The sequence below is a fragment of the Zootoca vivipara genome, chromosome 3, assembly GCF_963506605.1.
Source record: "Zootoca vivipara chromosome 3, rZooViv1.1, whole genome shotgun sequence".
NCBI classification, from domain to species: domain Eukaryota; kingdom Metazoa; phylum Chordata; class Lepidosauria; order Squamata; family Lacertidae; genus Zootoca; species Zootoca vivipara.
In genome coordinates, this window is record NC_083278.1 from 4809182 (window position 1) to 4830375 (window position 21194).

Genomic DNA, 21194 nt, shown 5'->3' on the forward strand with positions numbered 1-21194 from the left:
GAAGAGGAAATGAAGGGAAAATAAGTAGAGAGCAAGAACTGTTTTTACCTCTCAGTCTCCCATAATTCTGCAATAAAATAAAAAATTCCTTCAGTAGCACCTTAAAGACCAACTAAGTTTTTATTTTGGTATGAGCTTTCGTGTGCTTTAAGGTGCTACTGAAGGAATTTTTTTTATTTTACTTTGACCCAGACCAACACGGCTACCTACCTGTAACCATAATTCTGCAATGTTCAGATGTTAACTGCGATCACACCTAAGAATAGCAGTTCCATCAGCCTTTCCCAAGCTCACAAGTGAGCTTTTTAAAAATCTTTTCTTTTTACTATTGGATCCATCCTCCTAAAACACAGTGCTTATACTGAATACTTTTTCATCTACCTTCTAGTTCCACTATTTATTTTATGTGAAATTATTTTATTAATGTGAACCCATTTGTTCTTTACTTTGAATTGAATGCAATACAGTATATTACTAGCTATTTATTTGAAACCACAAGATTGGACTTTTCTGTTTTTCTATGCAAGTAAAATAAGGATCTTTCTGTGGCAATGTGGAGTGTAAATATTTAATTACAAAGAGCGTCTTCTACCCTGCCTTGTTCCACCTTGCAGATAATAATCAGGCTGACAAACAGGAACCTGCCACCATGAAAAATAATCTCCTCAGTGTGACTTCAGTCTGTGGGAATATCAGAATGCCATTTGTTAGAGAGAAAGCAGAAAATTTCAAAATAGCTTTTGCCAATTTAAAGGCTTGCAATTCAATATTGGACAGCTGTGCATTCCAAGATGCCGTTTCTGAATAAACCAATCCCAGGTATTTGAACGTCTTTACTTGGTTTATGATGTGTTCATCCAGGTGACAAACATGCTTTTTAGGGTGCTTCCCAAATACAATGACCTGTGTTTTATCGTAATTTATGGATAAGGCATTCCTTGTGCAATATGAGCTTATTTTTGCAAGCAATCGTCTCAGGCCCACCTAGGTTCTAGATACAAGTACTGGGTCATCGGGCATACATTAAAACTGAGAGTTTTTGATCAAGAATTGTGACAGGGGCAAACTGCAGGCCCTCCAGTTCTTTAACTATGTCATTAATATAAAAATTAAACAAGAAAGGCACCCAAATGCACCCTGTTTAACACCAGTAGCGGTCTTAATTCTTGTAGTAAGATGGCTGGCAAGATCCACCTTTACTTGTATTGATGCTTTTATTGATCTAAAATCAGCTTTTGGTACGATTCCGAGACACGCATTGTGGCAGAAATTGGGAAAGGCAAATATAGATCGCCGTCTATTATTTCTTATCAGAACATTGTACCCTTTAGAAAGCCCATTCCTATTCTAAAGTGGGCTTTAATTTACGATAGCTAGAAAATCTCTTATGACAAACCAGCTAAGGAATAGCATGGGAAATGGAATTAAGGAGACTGGACTGACAGGGAATAGCATTTCAATTTTTCACATGCTTATCCCACACCCACACTGTAGAGAATCCTTCTGTTGTGAGCGTTCAAAGAATGTGCCATTCATAGTTAAAATGAAGTCAAAGAGCATGAGAGACTTTATGGCTGGATCCCAAAAGAATTGGTCCAAATTGCAGCAAGAAAAAAGTCTACAGAGCAGGATAAGGTCAAAGTAACTTAGGCAAGAATTCTTCTGTAAATCTCATTAATGTGTTGTTAAATCTGCAGAGTTCATCCACATCCACAAGCAACACCATTTATAAAATTTGCTTAGCGTCTTTGGAAACACAAATGTAGCTTACATGACAGTGGCATGAAAATCTGTAATATTCTGTTCTTACTAAAACCCTGATTAAATAATTAAAATGGCTAAAATACAATTTTAAATATTATAATGTCCGCTCCCCACATAAAATGGGGGGGGGCGCATTTTGCATGGCTGTGCGCACCTTGCCAGGCAGGATGCAGGGGGTCTCCGCCTACCCCAGCCAACTGCCCAATCCTGCCTGGGGGAGGTGTTGTGGCCAAATTGTAATCCTATGGCACGTTGTCTTGCATTATTATTCTGCTCAAGGTTTGCATGGGGTTTGGGGGACTCTGCCTGTCCATGCAAAATTGAGATTACAAGTAGAACTGCTGAGTATTATGCAACTAACTTGAATTAGTATATAAAATCATATAATTGTAAAGTTGAAAGAGACCCTGAGGATAATCTAGTCCAACCCCAGCAATGCAGGAATATGCAGCTGTCCTATATGGGGACTGAACCTGCAACCTTGGTGTTATCAGACCATGATCTAACCAACTGAGCTATCCAGTGCAATATAATAATAACAGAGTGCGGTCACCTTTCATGCATCCGATTCATCACTTTCAGATTCTGGAAGTGGAGATTTACGACTTTTCCTCCAACAGAGGAATTTGGGTAATCCCACCCTCCTTCTCTGCTCCTGTCACTTCCACCCCCTTCGCTCCTGTGCAGAGGGAATTGGCAGCCCCTCCCCTTCAAGAGGTGCTGAGTCTCCCTGCCTGCCTGCCTCTCAGACCCCCTCCGCCTCAGAGTCTTCTTCCATTAACTCCTTGTCTCCTGGCACTAGAGGCTCCTCTTCGCCTCCCTGGCAGCCCTGTGAAAAGATGGAGCTCTGGAGAAAGGTCACCTCATGGGGCTCCTCCCTCCCTCCCTCCCTCCCTCCCTCCATGGTCGTTCCCAGGAGCTGCATCAACCCCTGAAAGCTCTTCTAATGAAGGTACCAGACGGCATAGATGGGATCTGTAAGCAAGCCCCTCCATACTCCCCTCTTGCTGGGAGGGAGAGACCAAAGAGACAACCATGGTGGCTCTTTCACAACTAGAGGCTGTCGTGTGTCCAATTGCACCCAGTGAGGCTTGTTTTTAAACAGGCTTACATAGGATTCTTGTGACATATGCCTGTATTTCAGGACTCCTTAAATGTTAACTTTAACATTTCCAGCAGCTCTGCCTTTTGCAGACATAGGGCAATTTCATGAAGTAGATTCAACTTTGCTTTGGGTTTTTGTGCATGTCACACACAGTCAATTGTATTTAACTTATAACTAATCAAATCAAATACCCTTTATTGGCATCACAGTATAAAACATTTCTTTTCTTTTTTTTAAATTCATTTTTATTGACTTTTCTGTACATACATCAGCAAAAATGAGTAAGGAACACACAATACAAAAAGAGACAAATAAAAGATATACAAATTCCAAAGTGTGCCTTGTCGTTTTTGAGTAAACTAAAGGTTATTACCGTTTGTCACCTTCATTTTATAGCTTGTTTATTTCAGTTCCTTTTATCATTCAAAAATTTATTTTTGTTCTTCTTCTCTTGACCTCGACTTCCACCTCTCTCTCTTTTGGTTTTATTCTTCCATTTATTTAGTTTTGCGCTCTATAAAGTTGTATCCGTCACAAGTTATCTCTCAGATTAAACATGAGTTTATGACTTAGGTTACTTAACTCTGTTGCATTTTATAATGATAGCCAACTGGCTTTTCATATCTTACCATACTCCTTCAAATAAACTATAAATTTGTCCCATTCTTTTTGAAATTTTTGTTCCTTTTGATCCCTTATTCTTCCCGTTAGCCTAGCCAACCCCAAATATTCTAGCATTTTCTCTCTCCAGTCCTCTATAGTCGGTATTTCGTTCGTTTTCCACCTTTGGGCCAAGATAACTCTTGCGGCGGTGGTGGCATACATGAAAAGTTTATGATCCTAAAACATTTCAGGTCACTGGTATAATTAAAAGGACAGGGGAAGGCTGTCAAGGACATAAGCCTACACTCTGATCATGTGCGCTAAGATATTCTGCTTCACCCTGTCTGTTCCCCAAAAGGATGGTTCGCTGGGAACCCTTTTGGGTAAAATTATAACTTATAACTAATTGTGTTAACCTTTAATAGTTTTGTTAATACGGTTATTTAATTAATTTGTGCATAACATTTTTATTTCATTTCATTCCAGTACATGTGTCAGGACGGCCCTTAGTAATGTTAGGTAGTTATTAATTCAACAGTCTGCCGTTTCATTTTCTAAGACAATGAAAGCAGTATTTAAGCCAGCTAGATAATCAAATGATCATTTATTTTCATTAGGACTTCAGTTTGTTCTCTGTTTACTAGCAAATGTGAAATTCTTTCCCTGGAATTTCCTGTTTTACTTTAGCTTCCTAATTTGTAAATTATGTTCTGCATCAGCAATGTCAACCATTTAAGTCATTAGCATGTACTGAATTATTTTGAATAACTCTCCTAAGGTTACTTAAAATTTTGTCTTTCCCTCTGTGAAAAGGCTCTGGGTTGTTGCTTTCCGCCCTCATCACAAATATTTGTAGACTCTCAAAGTTTGCTTACTTTTGTTTGACCCTCTCTGTGCAAAAATAAATGAGGAAAAAAAATCTTAAACATTTAACCACCCTGTTAGTATTATATCACATGCCTTTTCTTCCTGTAAATGGATTGTTTCCATAATTTCTGCTTAGAATAGTTTCTGTAGTCTGACAATTCACATCCATACAGGCTGATAAATGTGAAAAAGTCAGCTTCCGGCATTCCCTCAATATCAGGGCATTACTTTGATTCTGAAAATGAATATATCTCTTGCACCACTGCCAGCTGAATAAATTCATGATTTCATAGTGATACCATTTTCGTTAGAGCCAAACTAGATGTTACATGGCAGATATACTCAAGTTTCCTGATGTTTTCCATATTTATTTTCTTCTTAACAGCAAGCAGCTGCAGAAAGTACAACTGGGAACAGTGTGTGTGGGAGCTGCTTAACCCTTCCCACCACGGCAATATTCCTGCTGAAAAATGTCTCATTCAAGCTGTTTTTCTACTCAAATGATCTTTTTAATCAACAACAACTTGCCACCGCTGGTCCCTAAACTGTGACAAGGCCTGCTGGAGGGGGGGGGGGATGACCTATTTCCCCCATCCCACGGTTGGTGTGTGTGCTTGGGGACCCTTACAGGGCATTGCAGCTGAGATGGACTGAGGCTGAAGAAATTGTGCAATGGATAGGAACATCTGGCAAGATGGATTTGCTGAGATTCATGAGATTTGGTAGTATAATCTCTGGAAGATGTCACCATAGGTGTCTCAGCCCCATGAAGCCATGACATCTCCCTCCCGCCTGATTCAGGGTCATGCCAGGTCACAGCTTGGCTGCCTCTTGGATGGCCATGCAAGGCTGCTAATAACAAGTAGAGAGGCGACCAATGTGCTGGGCTTGCATGTCAGAAGTGGGCCTGGACTCGGAGCTGATATACATCTTAGAAGGAAAGATACAATGCAAAATGTGTAGGCAAATTCCAAGTCATCTCCGTGAGATGGTGAGCTGGCTTCACTACTCCTGTCTCTCAGTGTTTTCAGAGAGTAATCTATTCATGAAAAGTATGATTTGTTAATATTTCAAATAAATATAATCAATGTCTTTTGACACCATGGAGCCAAGCAAAGAGATCTCCTTGAGGTCAAGGAATTCACATTACTGCCTACCTATGTTCTATAGCAGATGCCAGATGGTCTGAAGTACCACTGTTCCCCCCCCCCTTTTGCAAACACCTGGTAGGATTATCAAGGGCATGATCAAGTCAGCTAAAGTGACACCAATGCAGGTCAATGATGATGGGAGTTGGAATGCCACACTGGCTACCCCTACTCTAGACTTTATAAGATTTGCTACATGCAGAACCGGTTGATATATTTGGCAAAGATCCTTACAGAAAGACAATTTTCTTTCGCATGCAATCAGCTCTGCTTCTCTCAAGCCACTGGGGTGCCTGGGGAGGGAAAGCTAGAGGGTGGGTTGTGCTGCTGGAAGTGCGTCTCTCCCAGGCCACCTCCATGTGGGGGGGCGGGGCGTGTGCCAGCCCTGCCCCTGCCCAACCTGCAAAAGCGGTGTGGGGCTAGGGGACAAGCCACCATGTTCCTCCTGGGCGCCCTCAAACTGGAGGGTGGCTGACGGAGAGGTGGCAGGTGGATGCCAGCCCCATGCTGCTTTTTTGGGCAGTGCGGGGCCTGTAGGCGCCCAAGCCACTGCGTCACTCCCAGGTGCCCTCCTGCTTGTGGCTTGGGCACACCACAGGCCCAGCACTGCTCTCAGGGCTAGCGCATGCCAGTCATGTTGTTCTTGGCTGCCCTCTGGTGGCTGGGGGGGGGGTGCAGCAGCTCAGTGCGCTGAGAACCCAGCCCCAGGCCATGCTGCTTTTGGGAATGGTGCACTGGGCTCTGGAGCACCTGGACTTGCGTGTCACCTTGGGCTCCAGCATGCCGCCACAAAAGGTAAGTGCCACTGGGGGCGCCCCACACCCCATAGCTACACTACTGGCTTCTCTTTTGTTTATTTTATCTCTCTGCCTTTGTTTTTCAACAGTCAGCTTCTCTAGCAACTGCATCTTTTTACATAGCGTGCCTCAATATTGCTATGCAAGGATCCTTCTATCTTATTTTTACTTGCATTTCCACAGGCCCTAATACAGTGAGAAAACACTGAATTGTGGGTTTGCTATCTGTCTGTGTAGTGCATAGCTGTCAACTTTTGAATTTGAAAATAAGGGATCAGCAGCCTCACCTGTCCTGGGGACAGTCTACGGTATATCTGACAATCCAGGATAGCAGTGGGAAGCAGCGCTGGAATAAGGGAATTTCCAGAAAAAAGGGGGAAGGCTGCAGGGCCGTCTTAAGCGCCCTGGCGCCGTGGTGCGACAGATCCCTTTGGCGCCCCCCACCCTGTTTCCCAGCACGGCGGGCGGGCAGGCACAGCGCGGTTGCAGTGGGCGCGGTTGCAGTGGGCGCAGCTGCGCGGCGGACCGGCCGGTCAGCGGGCGGGCGGGCGCAGCTTGCGGTGCTCCCCTGGCGGGCCGGCGCCCTGGTGCCCTGCGCCACCCAGCTTGGCCGTAGGGGCGGCCCTGGAAGGCTGACAGCTGTGGCTTGGAATAAGGGAGTTTCCCGCAAAAAAAGGGAGGGTTGACAGCTATGGTGTAGTGATTCCAGACCCTCATTCCTACTATGTGCCCACATCTGCATGAGGCTGTTTCAGAGTGGGGGTGAGGAATGGGGTCTGGCCAGTAGGCTAGATTGTAAACCCTCCCCAACCCTTGTGGGCCAGGTTTGATAGGTGGCTGGAGCTGCCCACTTGCCAGTCATCTAATGTCACAATGTCACATGACCTTTCACTACTTGGCAAAGTGCTCTGCAAGACAGAGCTTTGAAACCCTCCCAGATAGGCGGGGTATCTATATATATAAAAATGAAAAAAGGGGCCTGCGTGTGCGTTGACCTTTCGCCAAAACTGCTTGACCGATTTTGACACAACGTCAAATGTGCCTGGCGTGCTCTGGCCCATGGGGTCACAAAGAGTTGGACACGACTCAACAACTAAACAACAACAGAAGCTTACCTGGGAGACATGACTGATGTGACCATCTGGCTCTGGATCTTGTTTGTCAGAAAGAGCGATGGGTCACTGCTCCCAGGAGAGAGGAAAGAGACTTTAAAAAGCTGAGCTGCCCTGGCAGTGTTGTTCCCTCCCCCCATCAGGGATCCAGATCGGACTTTCTATGAAGCTGACCATCTTCGCTGCTGGCTTGTAAGCCAAACAGCTCTATTATAGTGAATAGGCTAGCATTAGTCCAGTTTTAGAGCCACAGGGCTCTGGTTTATTGTCTGGCCTGTTTTGACCGCCTACCTGCTTTCCCCCTAGCTTTTATTTTTAATGAAGTTTCCTAATTTGACCACTGAAGTGTGTGTGGTTACCAACCTCAGGACTCTAGAATCCCCAGCCCCAGCCCCCATGTCTAGATGATTGGAGTCCATGCCACTGAAAGTTTAGGCTCAGAGTTGTGAGAGTCCAACATGCTCTTCTGAGATCTGGGAGAGACTTGGGGAGTTTTGGCCGCCTTTAAACTCTAACTTGCAAGGGAACTGCTTGGGAAACACAGGGTGTCTTGGTCTCAAGAGTTCCTGGAGTTTAAGAAGTTTAGGAGGGTCTGCCAGGGAAACAAGGAAGCAGCTTGAATATTGGCCTAAGACAAAGCAACTAAAAGCTGGTCCTACTTTCTCCAGCAATTTGTGTGCAGGTTTCACCGAGGAGTGCTGGGTGCACTGGCTTGGAACCTTTTGAAAAATGACTGCTTTCATTCCAGGTCCCCTCCCATCCAGGCAGCAAGAGTTAAGTGGGAGGGTGGTGGTAGCAACTACCTGAGAGTAAGAGCCACTGAGAACAGTACAGGGTTGTGGTGTTGCAGCTGGATAAGGAGAGGGGTGGAAGAAGCATTCTTGGGCATCCCATCATCATAGCAGCACCTGGAAAGCCAGGATTTTCTCGGCCCCTCACCTTACATCTTATGGGTAGGTGAGCATGGCCTGGCCAAAATGGTTTCCCCACACTTGCTTTGGGGATGGACAGGCAAGTTGCTGCCATTTGTCTATCATGTAGGACAACTTGAATCAGCCAAGTAGGACTCAAAATATACCTAACACAATTTTTTTTTTTGAAAAAACATTTCCTGCAGTTGTTGGAGAAGGTAAACAGTCTGCAACTGTGCCAAGGTTTCAAACTGACATTATCTAATATGCTGAGTGTTATGTAATGGAATGCTATGTTATGAGACCTCTGGGTACAGAGCAGTATACAAATTTAATAAATAATAGTAATAATAAAGGAAAGGGTGTTCTGTTTCCCTTAGCTCAAAAGGTTCCCCTTCTGTACGTTATGTGATGTCTTCCTACATACTTTGTTTATCCAAAATATTCTGCTGTTGTGAAAATGGAGCATACTTCCGACAAGTCAATCACTTTTCAATCCCACTGATCTCAACAAGAGAAAGTTACACATGTTCTCCTCTCCCACCACAATCAATGGTGCTCAGAAGTGTGTAGCTTTGAGTGAATTGTGCCCTCACTTAGTTCTCAAGGAAGGAAAAAGACAGTTTCAAAGGAAGTAAAATATCTAATTTCCAAGAATTTCTCTGGGATACATAGTACAATGTGTAACAATACGGAACTATCTGTACAGATTTTGAGCTTGGCAAAGATTATTTTCAGGTGTTTTTCATCAAATCTGCAAATTAACCAAAACATTCAGGAAATACTAACATTGCTAGTGCTTCCAGTTTACTTGTTTGTGATAACAGTTTTAGTTTCTCAGTGTCTAAATACGAATTGGTAATATTTAATATTTTTGTCAACTGGGGTGTTTTCCAACCAGAAATGCTGATAGGATTTCCAAAATGCAGAGAAGCAGATTTCAAAAGATGTCAAAATATCAGTAATACAAAGGCATCCTTAAAAAGAAATGGACAGTGGAGTTGTCACTGTCAAATAGAGGATAAGATATGATTGGAACTTATAAAGAACTCGAAGTGTAAATCTTTGCACAATCATTTGTGCAGACACACTCATGAGTTCTCTCCCCATGCAGAGCTGCATCTGGGAAACTTCTCAAACCATACTAGAGATTTGGTGGGCACCTCAATGCCACCCTCTCTGTCTAGGGCCGTAGGTCCTGCCTTCCTGCTCAGCTCAAATCTTCAACCCACACAGGAGCTCTCTAGAAGGACCATACAGAAGACACACGATAATAAGTATCATAGTACTAAAATTTGGGTGCTCATCTGGATGTGGTGGAACTAACAAAAAAAAATATCACTATTTTGAAGTAGAATAGAGTAAGTAGTGTTTCTATAGCCTAGAAAGAATATATTTTGATGGACAGAGATACAGTGGTACCTCTACTTACGAATTTAATGCGTTCCGAACGCACATTTGTAAGTCGAAAAAAATTGTAAGTCATTTGTAAGTCAAATCCCATAGGAATGCATTGGGAGAAAAGTCGAAGCAACCCTATCTAAAAATTCGTAAGTAGAAAAAAATCCTATCTAAACCGCATCCAAGATGGCGGACGGAGCTCCATTCGTAAGTAGAAACATTCATAAGTAGAGTTATTTGAAAGTAGAGGTACCACTGTACAATAATGTAGCATAGTAAGAAGCCTAACTTAACTGGAAAATATGTGGAACAAATATATTACTATTCTTTAATATATGTATGTTTCTTAATTTTTGAGAAGAATTTGCATCAGAATGAAATCAAGTCAAAAGCCATCAACAATCCTTCCCCCCAAAAGCTCACCAACTCTGGGCCATCTTCCCCCCATCTTCTTAATTTTGAGTCCCCCCCCCCCAAATAGGGGGCATCGTATACACGGGGGCGTGTTAAACAGAGAAAAATACGGTAATCAGAAGTCCCACAATGTAATTTCCCATACCATTTTTAACCATCTCTAACCACTATTATAGGCAGTCAATAATTCAAAAATAAAGTCAGCGCCATTGAACATTAAAACTCTACAGTTGCACCCAGAACCATTTTTAGACATTATTACCAGAAGAATGACCCATTAAACTCAAGCACTGCTGGACCTATGACTCACATGGAAAACTAAAAAAGGAAAATTTTATTTAATTAGGCCTCATTTTCTTATACTCCATAGTAAGACAAAAACATTTCCATTAATTTTGGTCACCTCTGAAAATTCCAGATGATCTTATGATGAAAGTGGCTACACAGCTGCCAAGTGCAATGTTATAAGATGCTGAGAAATGCAACCTATTATTCAGGAAGTGCTGCTAGTAAAGATTTTACGTTTAAAGAAAAAAAATTACAACATTCTGGACAAATTAGATGGCTTGGAAGTATGCTTGCATATCAAATAAAATAATTTTTGTTCATTGCTTGAGAAGCTAGGGTATTAAGTCCATTTCCCAATATTAAAATTCAATATTCTTTGGTTGTAAAGTGCTGTTGATTCAAAAATGATATAATTCTAATTAAAAACCACTGTTCATTTCAAATATAATTAAAACAATGTAACTGGAGAATATTCAAATTGTTGTGTAGATGTTCACTTGTAATTAATTTTGACAGTTTTCCAATATCACATGGATGTACATTTCAATAACAACAGCTGAATAAATGCAAGAGCTCTCAAATAGTAGTGCCCAAATCACATTTAATAAGGATTTACTTTGAGATTTACTTTGATGCAAAGATACTGAGGAACAGACTTTTTAATGCAGTTATAAAACGGTGCCACCGTGAGAAGGTGGCATGAGGCATGATTTAGAACTTGAGCTAAGCGTGTACCAAACAACTTGCCTCCAAATGCTGTAGTCTACAGGAACCTGTCATGTGATACCTTTCTTTCTGGCTTAAATCTGAAATGTCAAATGCAATTATAGGCAATAGCTGGACCTATAATTTCATGAGTGGAATTCTGCTCACAAAGCTGGATGCTCTTGGATCTCTGCTGCCACCAAAAATTTGCTCGGGTTTGGGAGCCCTTTGGAGCAGTGTGGGTGGGCAGCAGGTGACTCCATTTCATTCATGGAAGTGACCACTTGGAACAAGCCCATTCAACCAACAGATTACCCCTTCTGTTCAGAGAAGGCTCCTTCTGTTCATGGAAGGACACATTTTGCATTGCTAGTATTGCATTGTTGAAATGTTTTGTTATTATTTTTGTATTGTTTTGTTGCTTATATCTTAAGTCCTAAATCTAGGGGCAATTGTTTGATCCCTAGGATAAAATGGTGAGAATTCTTATGTGATTAGAAAAAGTGGTACTCACACGGGCTCCTTTTTCTGGGAAACATTCACAACCCCCACTGCAGTCTCTTCCTGCACAAGGTCCTGTATAAGACTTCCCTCCCTGAAAAATAAAATAGACATTCAAATGACAGTTAAACAGCATGGCAACAGCATTTCAACTAAAGCATCTCTGTCAGATAGCTAGCCAACCTCTGCTAAAAACCTCCAAGGAAGGAAAGTCCACCATCTCCACAGGGAGTCTGTTCCACTGCCAAACAACTCTTACCATCAGAAAGTTCTTCCTGATGTTTAATTGGAATCACCTTTCTAGTAACTGGAAGCCATTGGTTCAAGTCCTACCCTCTAAAAGCAGGAGGAAACAAGCTCGCTCCAACCTCCAGGTGACAACTCTTTACAAATCTGAATATGGCTATATCATCTCCTCTCATTCTCCTTTTTTATAGGCTACACATACCCAGCTCCTTCAACCATTCCTCATGAGGCTTGGTTTCCAGACCCTTGATCTCTGGTCACCTTCCTCTGCACACCTTCCAGTTTGTCTTAAATTGTGGTGCCCAGAACTAGACACAGCATTCCAGGTGTGGCCTGACCAAGGAGAATAGAGTGGGACTATTACTTCCCTAGAAGAACATTTTAAGTGATTATTTATGATTGGGGACTCATTAACCAATCCTAAATTGAATACCATTTAATACTTGGAGGCATAGTAAATAAAAAAATGACACTGAAACAAAAATGTTTTAAATTACAGTATTAAAAAAATCAGAAATCAATGCTAAGTATAAAGCTGAAATTACAAGTACCGTAGGTAGCCATGTTGGTCTGGTGTAGTCGAAACAAAATAAATAAAATTTTAAAAAAATCTTCTTCCAGTAGCACCTTAGAGACCAACTAAGTTTGTCATTGGTATGAGCTTTCGTGTGCATGCACACTTCTTCAGATACACTGAAACAGAAGTCACCAGATCCCCACATATAGTGAGAGGGTGGGGGATCTGGTGACTTCTGTTTCAGTGTATCTGAAGAAGTGTCCATGCACACGAAGGCTCATACCTAGGACAAACTTAGTTGGTCTCTAAGATGCTACTGGAAGAAGAGTTTTAATTTTTTTTTTAATTTTTGTTATAAAGCTGAAATTTGCCAACAAAAAAGAGAGAAGACAATTGGAAGCTGCTGCAGCCTCTGTTGCTGAATGAGAAGTGGTTATGCTAAAAGAAAAGACATCACTGAAAATTTTATCAGCCTTACAAGCAGTAAAGTTATGTACACTGTATCCATGCTGGAGACGCTGGTATGAGCTACATGTGTGTTTGGAAAGAAGAGCAATATTAAATAGAACAATATTTATGCAGATGGGAACAGAGCTTACCATTTATGTACAAACAACTCAAAGAATGTGAAACTGCAAGTGACGCCTGAATGCTTTTCTTAGTGAAAAATGGGAGCTCATCTTATTCACCAAAAGATTTTTGTTGGAATGCAAACTTTGAAACTATGCATTGCAAAGCAAAGGACAAAACATCCTTCCTCTTCCGGGTTCACATCAACCTGTTGCTCCAATGTATCATTTCTTACCATATGGTAGGGCAGCGAGATGCTGGCTGGTGTGCCGCGACGTGCGGCGACGAGAAGGGCGATTTGCATTGTCACGTGCCTGGCGGCCGCCAATAAACGGGTCTCACCCGCGAGAAAGCAATATTTCTCCTCCTCTTTCCCAAAGTTCAGTGCAAACGAGCCTGGCGGCCGCCAATACACATCGCTGACCCGCCGGACGGCTTGTGAAGCCTTATTACAGGAGATTGCAACCAACACAGCAATTGGCAAGTGTTTCTTACAGTCATAATTATAGTCAATATAGGGCGGCACAGAGTTAATTTTTTTAACTTTTTAAATGGTGGTGTGCCTCGTGATTTTTTTTTCACGGAACAAGTGTGCCGTGGCCCAAAAAAGGTTGAGAAACACTGTGCTAGGGTTCCCAGTAAACTACAGGCAATTCTCTTAAAGCTAGTTGCAAAGATGTTAAGGTTTTTTTCAATCTATTTTGTCAAAACAAAGCATAGGGCAGTACAGTATCAATAATACAATACAGACAGAGATGTACCATGTCTATATATAACTGTTCTTTGCTTACATATCTATGATTGGCCCATCTGCTTAACTCAGGAAAGTCCTAAGAAGAATTACATCATTAGCCTCACACAACAGGAAACGAGGAAGTCTGGGCTCTCTTCCCTACATGGTGCTTTGAGGCAGGTCTATTTATAACCTACTTTGCATCTGACTACTGTAGTTTGCCCACCTGCACAATTTGGCTATTCTATGGAGTTTTCACATATAATTTACAATTCATTTGCTCTTATTATGTACACATATGTACATACATACATGACACTGTACAGCTCAGATACTGTTTTTGGATGATGCAGAAATTTTCTGCAGTACTTTACTTCAAAAGCTGCATAAACATTGTATCAGAACTGCAGTGAGTCTTGCAGTTTACTTTGCAAACAAAACGTTCTTATCAAAGGACAAGCTAACATACTGAGATTATAAACATCCAAATAGTCAACTTCCTTTAGCAGACTCAAACAATATCATCTTGTCGGTTCACATCCTCTCTCATTACGTTCCAAGCTGAACTGCTTAACAGATTCAGGAAATGTCTGTTCTGGGAACAAACCGAAATATTTGAAGACCTACATTGTAGTGCACCAAAAATAATGTTGCTTGTTTGCAATCATGGTGCAAATATTACCAAAAAATGTGAGCATTTCTCACTGAACTTTAGAATATCAAGAAAATAATTATTTTTAAATAGCCACCTGATCTTATTTTGGATTATTTCACCTCAGAATCCAAAAGCATATCTAGTTATGTAGATATGCTTTTAGACTTAGGTCATGTACACAATAGTGGCTCAGGAAGTAGCTGTCATTCCCCCCTGCTGTGTTTCAAGTTGTGTTTTACATTGCTGCACATGAAGGGGAATTTCCTATCTGTCTATATCCTTTTAGGACTCAACTTAGGATTCCATTTTGTTTGCTAAAACCAGTGCCAGAAAAGAGGTGCCAGAACTCACCATGAAACTCCCTTATAATGGCAATGACACCCACCTGAGAGGTGCTGGTACAGTGGTGCCCCGCTAGACGAATGCCCTGTTAGACGAATTTTTCGCTAGACGAATGGGTTTTGTGATCGGAGGTTGCCTCGCAAGACGACGAGGTTTTCTATGGCCGCCGCTTCGTCTTGCGAAGCGGGGCCATAAAAACCTCCAATCACAAAAACTATTTTAATAGTTACAGGTAGGTAGCCGTGTTGATCTGCCGTAGTCGAAACAAAATAAAAAAATTCCTTCCAGTAGCACCTTAAGACCAACTAAGTTAGTTATTGGTATGAGCTTTCATGTGCATGCACACTTCTTCAGATACCTGTGTGCATGTCTCTAAGGTGCTACTGGAAGGAATTTTTTATTTTGTTTTGACTATTTTAATAGCTCATTTACACAGATACAATAATACCTCGGGTTACGAACGCGATCTGTTCCGGATCGCAGTTCGTAACCCGAATAGTTCGTAAACCGAACGCGATGGGCGCCGCCATTTTGCGCAATCGCGCGCGCGCCGCTTCTGCGCACGCGGCGAAAACACTTCCGGGTTTGCGCAGTTCGTAACCCGAACTGTTCGCAAACCGAGGTGGTCGTAACCCGAGGTACGACTGTAGATAGTTTTAATTATATCACTGTTTAATAACTTTTTCCCATGTTTTTAGCTGCTTCTGTTTTATCTGTAAGCCCCCTTGAATCCCATTCTAGGCAAAAGACAGAATACTGTATAAATGAAGAATTAGAATGATTTATCTTGAATTAGCTTTAATTTAGCATTAACTATAGTAATCATTTCATGTTCTTCACATATTAAAGCAAGGATTTCTTATATTTATATGAAAGCACCCACTGCTCATCTCTAGGTCACTGAAGATGGAACGTAACATAACATGAACAGAACATTTTAAAACTTCTCTCTGTGTGATAGACATGGAATTCTCCAAAAGAATCTGTTTCCCAGCTGTTTCTAGCCAGGGTCAGTCAAATGGATGACTGAGTTCTGTTAGGGAAAACAAATAACTGTGCTGTGACACTAGTTCCCCAGCTGTTTTTATAGCTCTTTTGTGTATCAGCATTTGGATGTTGCCAATAAAATGCACAACAGGGAAAAACAACTTCTGGTGGTTGACCAATGTATGATGATCATTTCTTGATGAATTTTTAAAACTAGTTTTGACCTCTTGTCTTCTATGTAAGTTTGACATACAGTTTTAAACACCACCATAAAATTAGTAGCTTTGCCTAAAATTCTTTGTGTTCCTTCTTCTGTAGGTCTTCTTTGCCCAGGTCCCTGGGCAGGCAGGCAAAGTGGGAACAGCTGCTGCCCCAGCTGGGGGGTGGGTCCAGCTGCTGGAGCAGCATTATAAAGCCTGCCGGTCTTCGGGGGCGGGGCTACTCCCAACAGGGGGACCCCAAAGGGGCTCGTCCCTTGGGGGTGAGACAAGGGCGAGGGCCAGCCCCCCTGTGTCAATGTTATTAAGTAATTATATAAATGTTTCTAGGTCTTCTAAATTGTTTTTAATCTGTGGTATTTTGAATTTTGGTTTGTTTTTTGTTCATTTATTTTTGTTGGGGTGGGATAGATGTTTGGTTGGGGCTGGGGACTGGTTTAATTTTAGTATGATTGTAAATTATTATTATGGGTGTTTTGCTTTTTTACTGTTTTATTAGTTTGTTGTATGGTTTGTGTTCTGTTCTGAAGGGGAGAGGGTCAGGGCTGCCTGGGAGTGGGCCCCAGCCAACAGAATGGCTGCGGCAAGTTCCACAGGGAGGGATTCTCTGGGACACCCAATCTCAGTGATCACAGGCAGGAGGAGGAGCTACACCAGGACCAGACCATGTCATTACCGAGGAGGCAGGTTTAGTTGTTGTTGGAAGACTATCCCTGCCTCCAGGTCTGATCCTGACCGGAAGTATCCTGGAATCAACAAGGGAGACCCACACGACCTTAAGGAGCCGTTGTGCAGTGCCAGGTCAATGACTCACATGACAGCTGTCATCCACGACTTGATTGTGGATGGAGGACTTGACCTGGCCTGTGTAAGAGAGACTTGGTTGGATGAAGCAGATGGGACTGTCCTTGCCACTGCTTGTCCACCAGGTTTCTCTTACACACAGCAACCCAGTGATTTTTAGGAAGCCATTAGTTTGCACCAGGAGTCCTATTGGGAAGACCCAGTTCTCTGAGTGTAAGTCCTGGAATAATAATAAATAATAATTTTTTATTTATACCCCGCCCTCCCCAGTCAAAACTGGGCTCAGGGCAGCTAACACCAATAAAATTACAATAAGACATAAAAGAAAATAAAGCAATTAATTAAAATACCATGAGGGAGGAAAACACAGGGGTCAGACTGAATCCAACCCAAAGACCAGGCGGAACAGCTCTGTCTTGCAGGCCCTGCGGAAAGATGACAAATCCCGCAGGGCCCTGGTCTCCTGTGAAAGAGTGTCCCACCAAGTCGGGGCCAGTACTGAAAAGGCCCTGGCCCTAGTCGAGACCAATCTAACCACCTTATGGCTCGGAATCTCCAGAATGTTATTTGTGGACCTTAAGGTCCTCTGCGGGGCATACCAGGAGAGGCGGTCCCATAGGTACGAGGGTACTAAGCTGCATAGGGCTTTAAAGGTCAAAACCAGCAGCTAAAACCTGATCCTGTACTACACCGGGAGCCAGTGCAGCTGGTAAAGCACTGGATGAATGTGATCCCGCGGCAAGGACCCCGTAAGGAGCCTTGCTGCAAAAATTCTGCACCAGTTTCTGGGTCAGCTTCAAGGGCAGCCCCGCGTAGAGCGAGGTACAATAATCAACCCTGGTGGTGACCATCGCATGGATCACTGTGGCCAGATCAGGGCGAGAGAGGTAAGGGACCAACTGCTTAATACAGCGGAGATGTATTAATGCCACCTTAGCTGTGGCTGCAACCTGCACCTCTATGGAAAGGGAGGCATCGAAGGTTACACCCAAACTCTTGACAGAAGGCGCTGGCACTAATTGAGCCCCTGCAAGAGAAGGGAGTTGGCCCCCCAACCCCATGTTGTCCCGACCCAACCAGAGGACCTCTGTCTTCGAAGGATTTAACTTCAACCGGCTCCCACGTAGCCATCCAGCCACAGCTTCCAAGCACTTGGTCAGTGTGTCCGGGGCTGATGCAGGGCAGCCATCCATTAATGAATAGAACTGGGTATCATCAGCATATTGATGACAACCCAGACCAAATCTCCGGACAATCTGGGCACAGCGCCGCTGTGAGGGGGCGAAGTGGCGGCGGGCGGCGGCGGCGACCAGAGGCTCAGCGCACTTCCCCGGGCAAAGAGACCAGCGTCCATGGCGGCGGGTCTCTTTGCCCAGGGAAGTGCGCTGTGAGGGCGGCGCAGGCGGTAGCACGGCCGGCCGGCGGAGGGCAGGCTCGCCAGCGCCCCCTCCATTTCAGGGGCGGAACCGAGGTGGGCAGTGGGCGGCAGGCAGTGGGCAGTGGGCGGCGGGCAGGCTCGACAGGGCCCCCTCCATTTCGGCGCCCTAGGCCATGGCCTACTTTGCCTAAATGGAGGCGCCGGCCCTGGCTTCAGGGTTCTGTCCTCTCCCCCATGCTTTTCAATATCTACATGAAGCCACTGGGAGAGATCATCAGGGTGTTTGGGCTGGGTGTTCATCAGTATGCGGATGATACCCAGCTCTACCTCTCTTTTAAATCAGAACCAGTGAAAGTCCTGTGTGAGTGCCTGGAGGCAGTTGGAGGATGGATGGTGGCTAACAGATTGAGGTTGAATCCTGGCAAGACAGAAGTACTGTTTTGGGGAGACAGGGAACAAGCAGGTGTGGAGGACTCCCTGATCCTGAATGGGGTAACTGTGCCCCTGAAGGACCAGGTGCACAGCCTGGGAGTCATTTTGGACTCACAGCTGTCCATGGAGGCGCAGGTTAATTCTGTGTCCAGGTCAGCTGTCTACCAGCTCTATCTGGTATGCAGGCTGAGACCCTACCTACTCACAGACTGTCTCACCAGAGTAGTACATGCTGTAGTTATTTCCCACTTGGACTACTGCAATATGCTCTACATGGGGCTACCTTTGAAGGTGACCCGGAAACTGCAAATAATCCAGAATGCGGCAACTAGACTTGTGACTGGGAGTGGCCACCGAGACCATGTAACACCAGTCCTGAAAGGCCTACATTGGCTCCCAGTATGTTTCTGAGCAAAATTCAAAGTGTTGGTGCTGACCTTTAAAGCCCTAAACAGCCTCGGCCCAGTATACCTGAAGGAGCATCTCCACTCCCATCGTTCATCCCAGACAGTGAGGTCCAGCACCCAAGGGTCTTCTGCTGGTCCCTGCAAGAAGTGAAGTTACAGGGAACCAGGCAGAGAGTAGTGACACCTGCCCTGTGGAACACCCTCCCATCAGATGTCATGGAAATAAACAACTATCTGACTTTTAGAAGACATCTGAAGGCAGCCCTGTCTAGGGAAGTTTTTAATCTGGCCTGGCTCTAGGTGCCCTCCCAGTGGCGTGGGGCGCTGCGCGGCAAAGCCGCGCAGAAGCCATTCTGCACACTTCGAGGGTGGGGGTGCTGGAGCAATCTCTGTGCCTCAGCGCCAGGGCGCCCAACCTGCCCTGTTTTTAATGTTTGATGTTTTATCGCTGTTTTATTAACATTATTAATATTCTGTTGGGAGCCATCCAGAGTGGCTGGAGAAACCCAGCCAAATGGGTGAGGTACAAATAATAAGTTGTTGTTGTTGTTACTACTGCTATTGCTATTATTATCATATGGTCTTGCTTGGTTTTGCAGCTGCTAAATTGTGCTAATTAGTGTTTTATCTGTAAAGAGAACCAACAGTATTCATAACCGATTCATTGTTAGCCACTTTGAAGGTCCTGCTTGGATGAAAAGATAGGTTGAAAATGTATTAATAATGAATAAACATAGCTACGAAGTTTCTGTAGATTGTGGAAGACTTCTCTGAAGTATGGTAGCATCACCAGCACTGATGCTAGCTGCAGAGTGTAATACGGTATGCAGACTGTGAATGAAGACTACTGGGAGAGCAATGGACCCTCTTTCCCAATAAAACCCAGTGTATAGGATCTGAAACAGGATTGTGATCTGAACTCATAGAGTCCAAGATCCACTCAAGCAAATCTAAGGCTGTTGATTACAAATGAGAGGTATGAATTCAATGCAATGAGATAATGAATAATTATTCATGATTGTAATGTATGTATTTATTTGGCAGTTTTATTAGCTACCCTTCAGCATAAGCTCTGAGGGCAGCAAACAATTAAAAGTAAAATTCAGTAAGGTAGAACAACAAACTAATAAAAGCTTAGAGAAGGAGCAAAACCAATTAAAAAACAGCTGAATAATACAATTAAAACCATCTATACAAGATGCTGCTTACATGCCTCTGCAGTTAAAGGTTTTGCCTGGTGCTGGAAAGACAGCAACATTAGCAAGGAGATGAGACACTCCACAACAAACAATAAGGAAGGAAGAAAAGACCTATTTCTAATAAGACAAGTGGCAAAAACAACCCAAAGCTTGGATCTACTGAGCATTTTATCCATCTCTCATTGATACCTCCCATCCCATCCTGTGGCTTAGGTCATTCACACTACATACTTCCAGACTCACATCTTGCGCTGATTTGTTCCTACCTCTTTTTAAAATGGAATTATTAAAAGAGGAAAACATCCCTACATTAAAAGAATGGTTAAAGAAGCTGTGGGAAATTGCTTTGGTGACCAAACTGATCCACTTCTTTTTTAATTAAGTTTTTTTATTATACAGAAGTTATCACCTAAGCTACTTACACTCACCTTGAAAGGTGGATTAAAGAGCCTGGAATTGTCAGGAAAAAAGAAATCAATCTCAATGGAAGATTGCTAAATCATCTACAATATGCAGATGATATAGTCATAATAGCCCAAAGTCAACAAGAACTGCAAGAAACATTGGAAGAACTAAACGAAGAAACAAAAAAGGCAGGGCTGAAGATGAATCTAGGCAAGGTTTAAAGAAGAGAATGATGTACAAATAGAAGGCAAAGAAATAAATCAAGTTGAATAATAGATCTATTTACAACAAAAAGATATACTGGGAAGAGAAAACCAAACAGTGTTAATAAAGAGGAGACCCGAACAATCATGGGTAGCCTTTGGAAAAAACAGCTTCGTAATGCAAAATAAAATTATTTACTTATACTTGAAAGCTGAAGTTGAATATGTTCATATTACCTGTGATGTGTTGTGGAGCAGAGAAGTGGACCATGAGCAACATGAGCAGCTTAAGAACAACACAGCATGTACCATAACACAGAATGTTAGAAAAACTAGTAATTGTATACAACAAAGATAAAAAAATTAGGGGTGCTGTGAAAATGGACATCTGCAGGACATGTTGCAAAGGGCAATTTAGGCTGATGGACAAAAGCATTGTTAATATGGAAACCTTACATTTCTATTGCTGGGATAGCTCAGTT

At 43.0% G+C, this 21194-nt stretch overlaps 1 protein-coding gene across 2 annotated transcripts in view; it reads right to left on the reverse strand.

Moving 5' to 3' along the window:
- The window catches only part of COL4A2 (collagen type IV alpha 2 chain), a 145815-nt gene that overhangs the window by 105321 nt on the left and 19300 nt on the right, over window positions 1-21194 (reverse strand). For both annotated transcript variants that reach the window (XM_060272358.1, XM_035110370.2), the window contains exon 4: window positions 11630-11710. In XM_060272358.1, the coding sequence (XP_060128341.1) occupies window positions 11630-11710 (81 nt within the window). The remainder of the gene's footprint in view (window positions 1-11629; window positions 11711-21194) is intronic.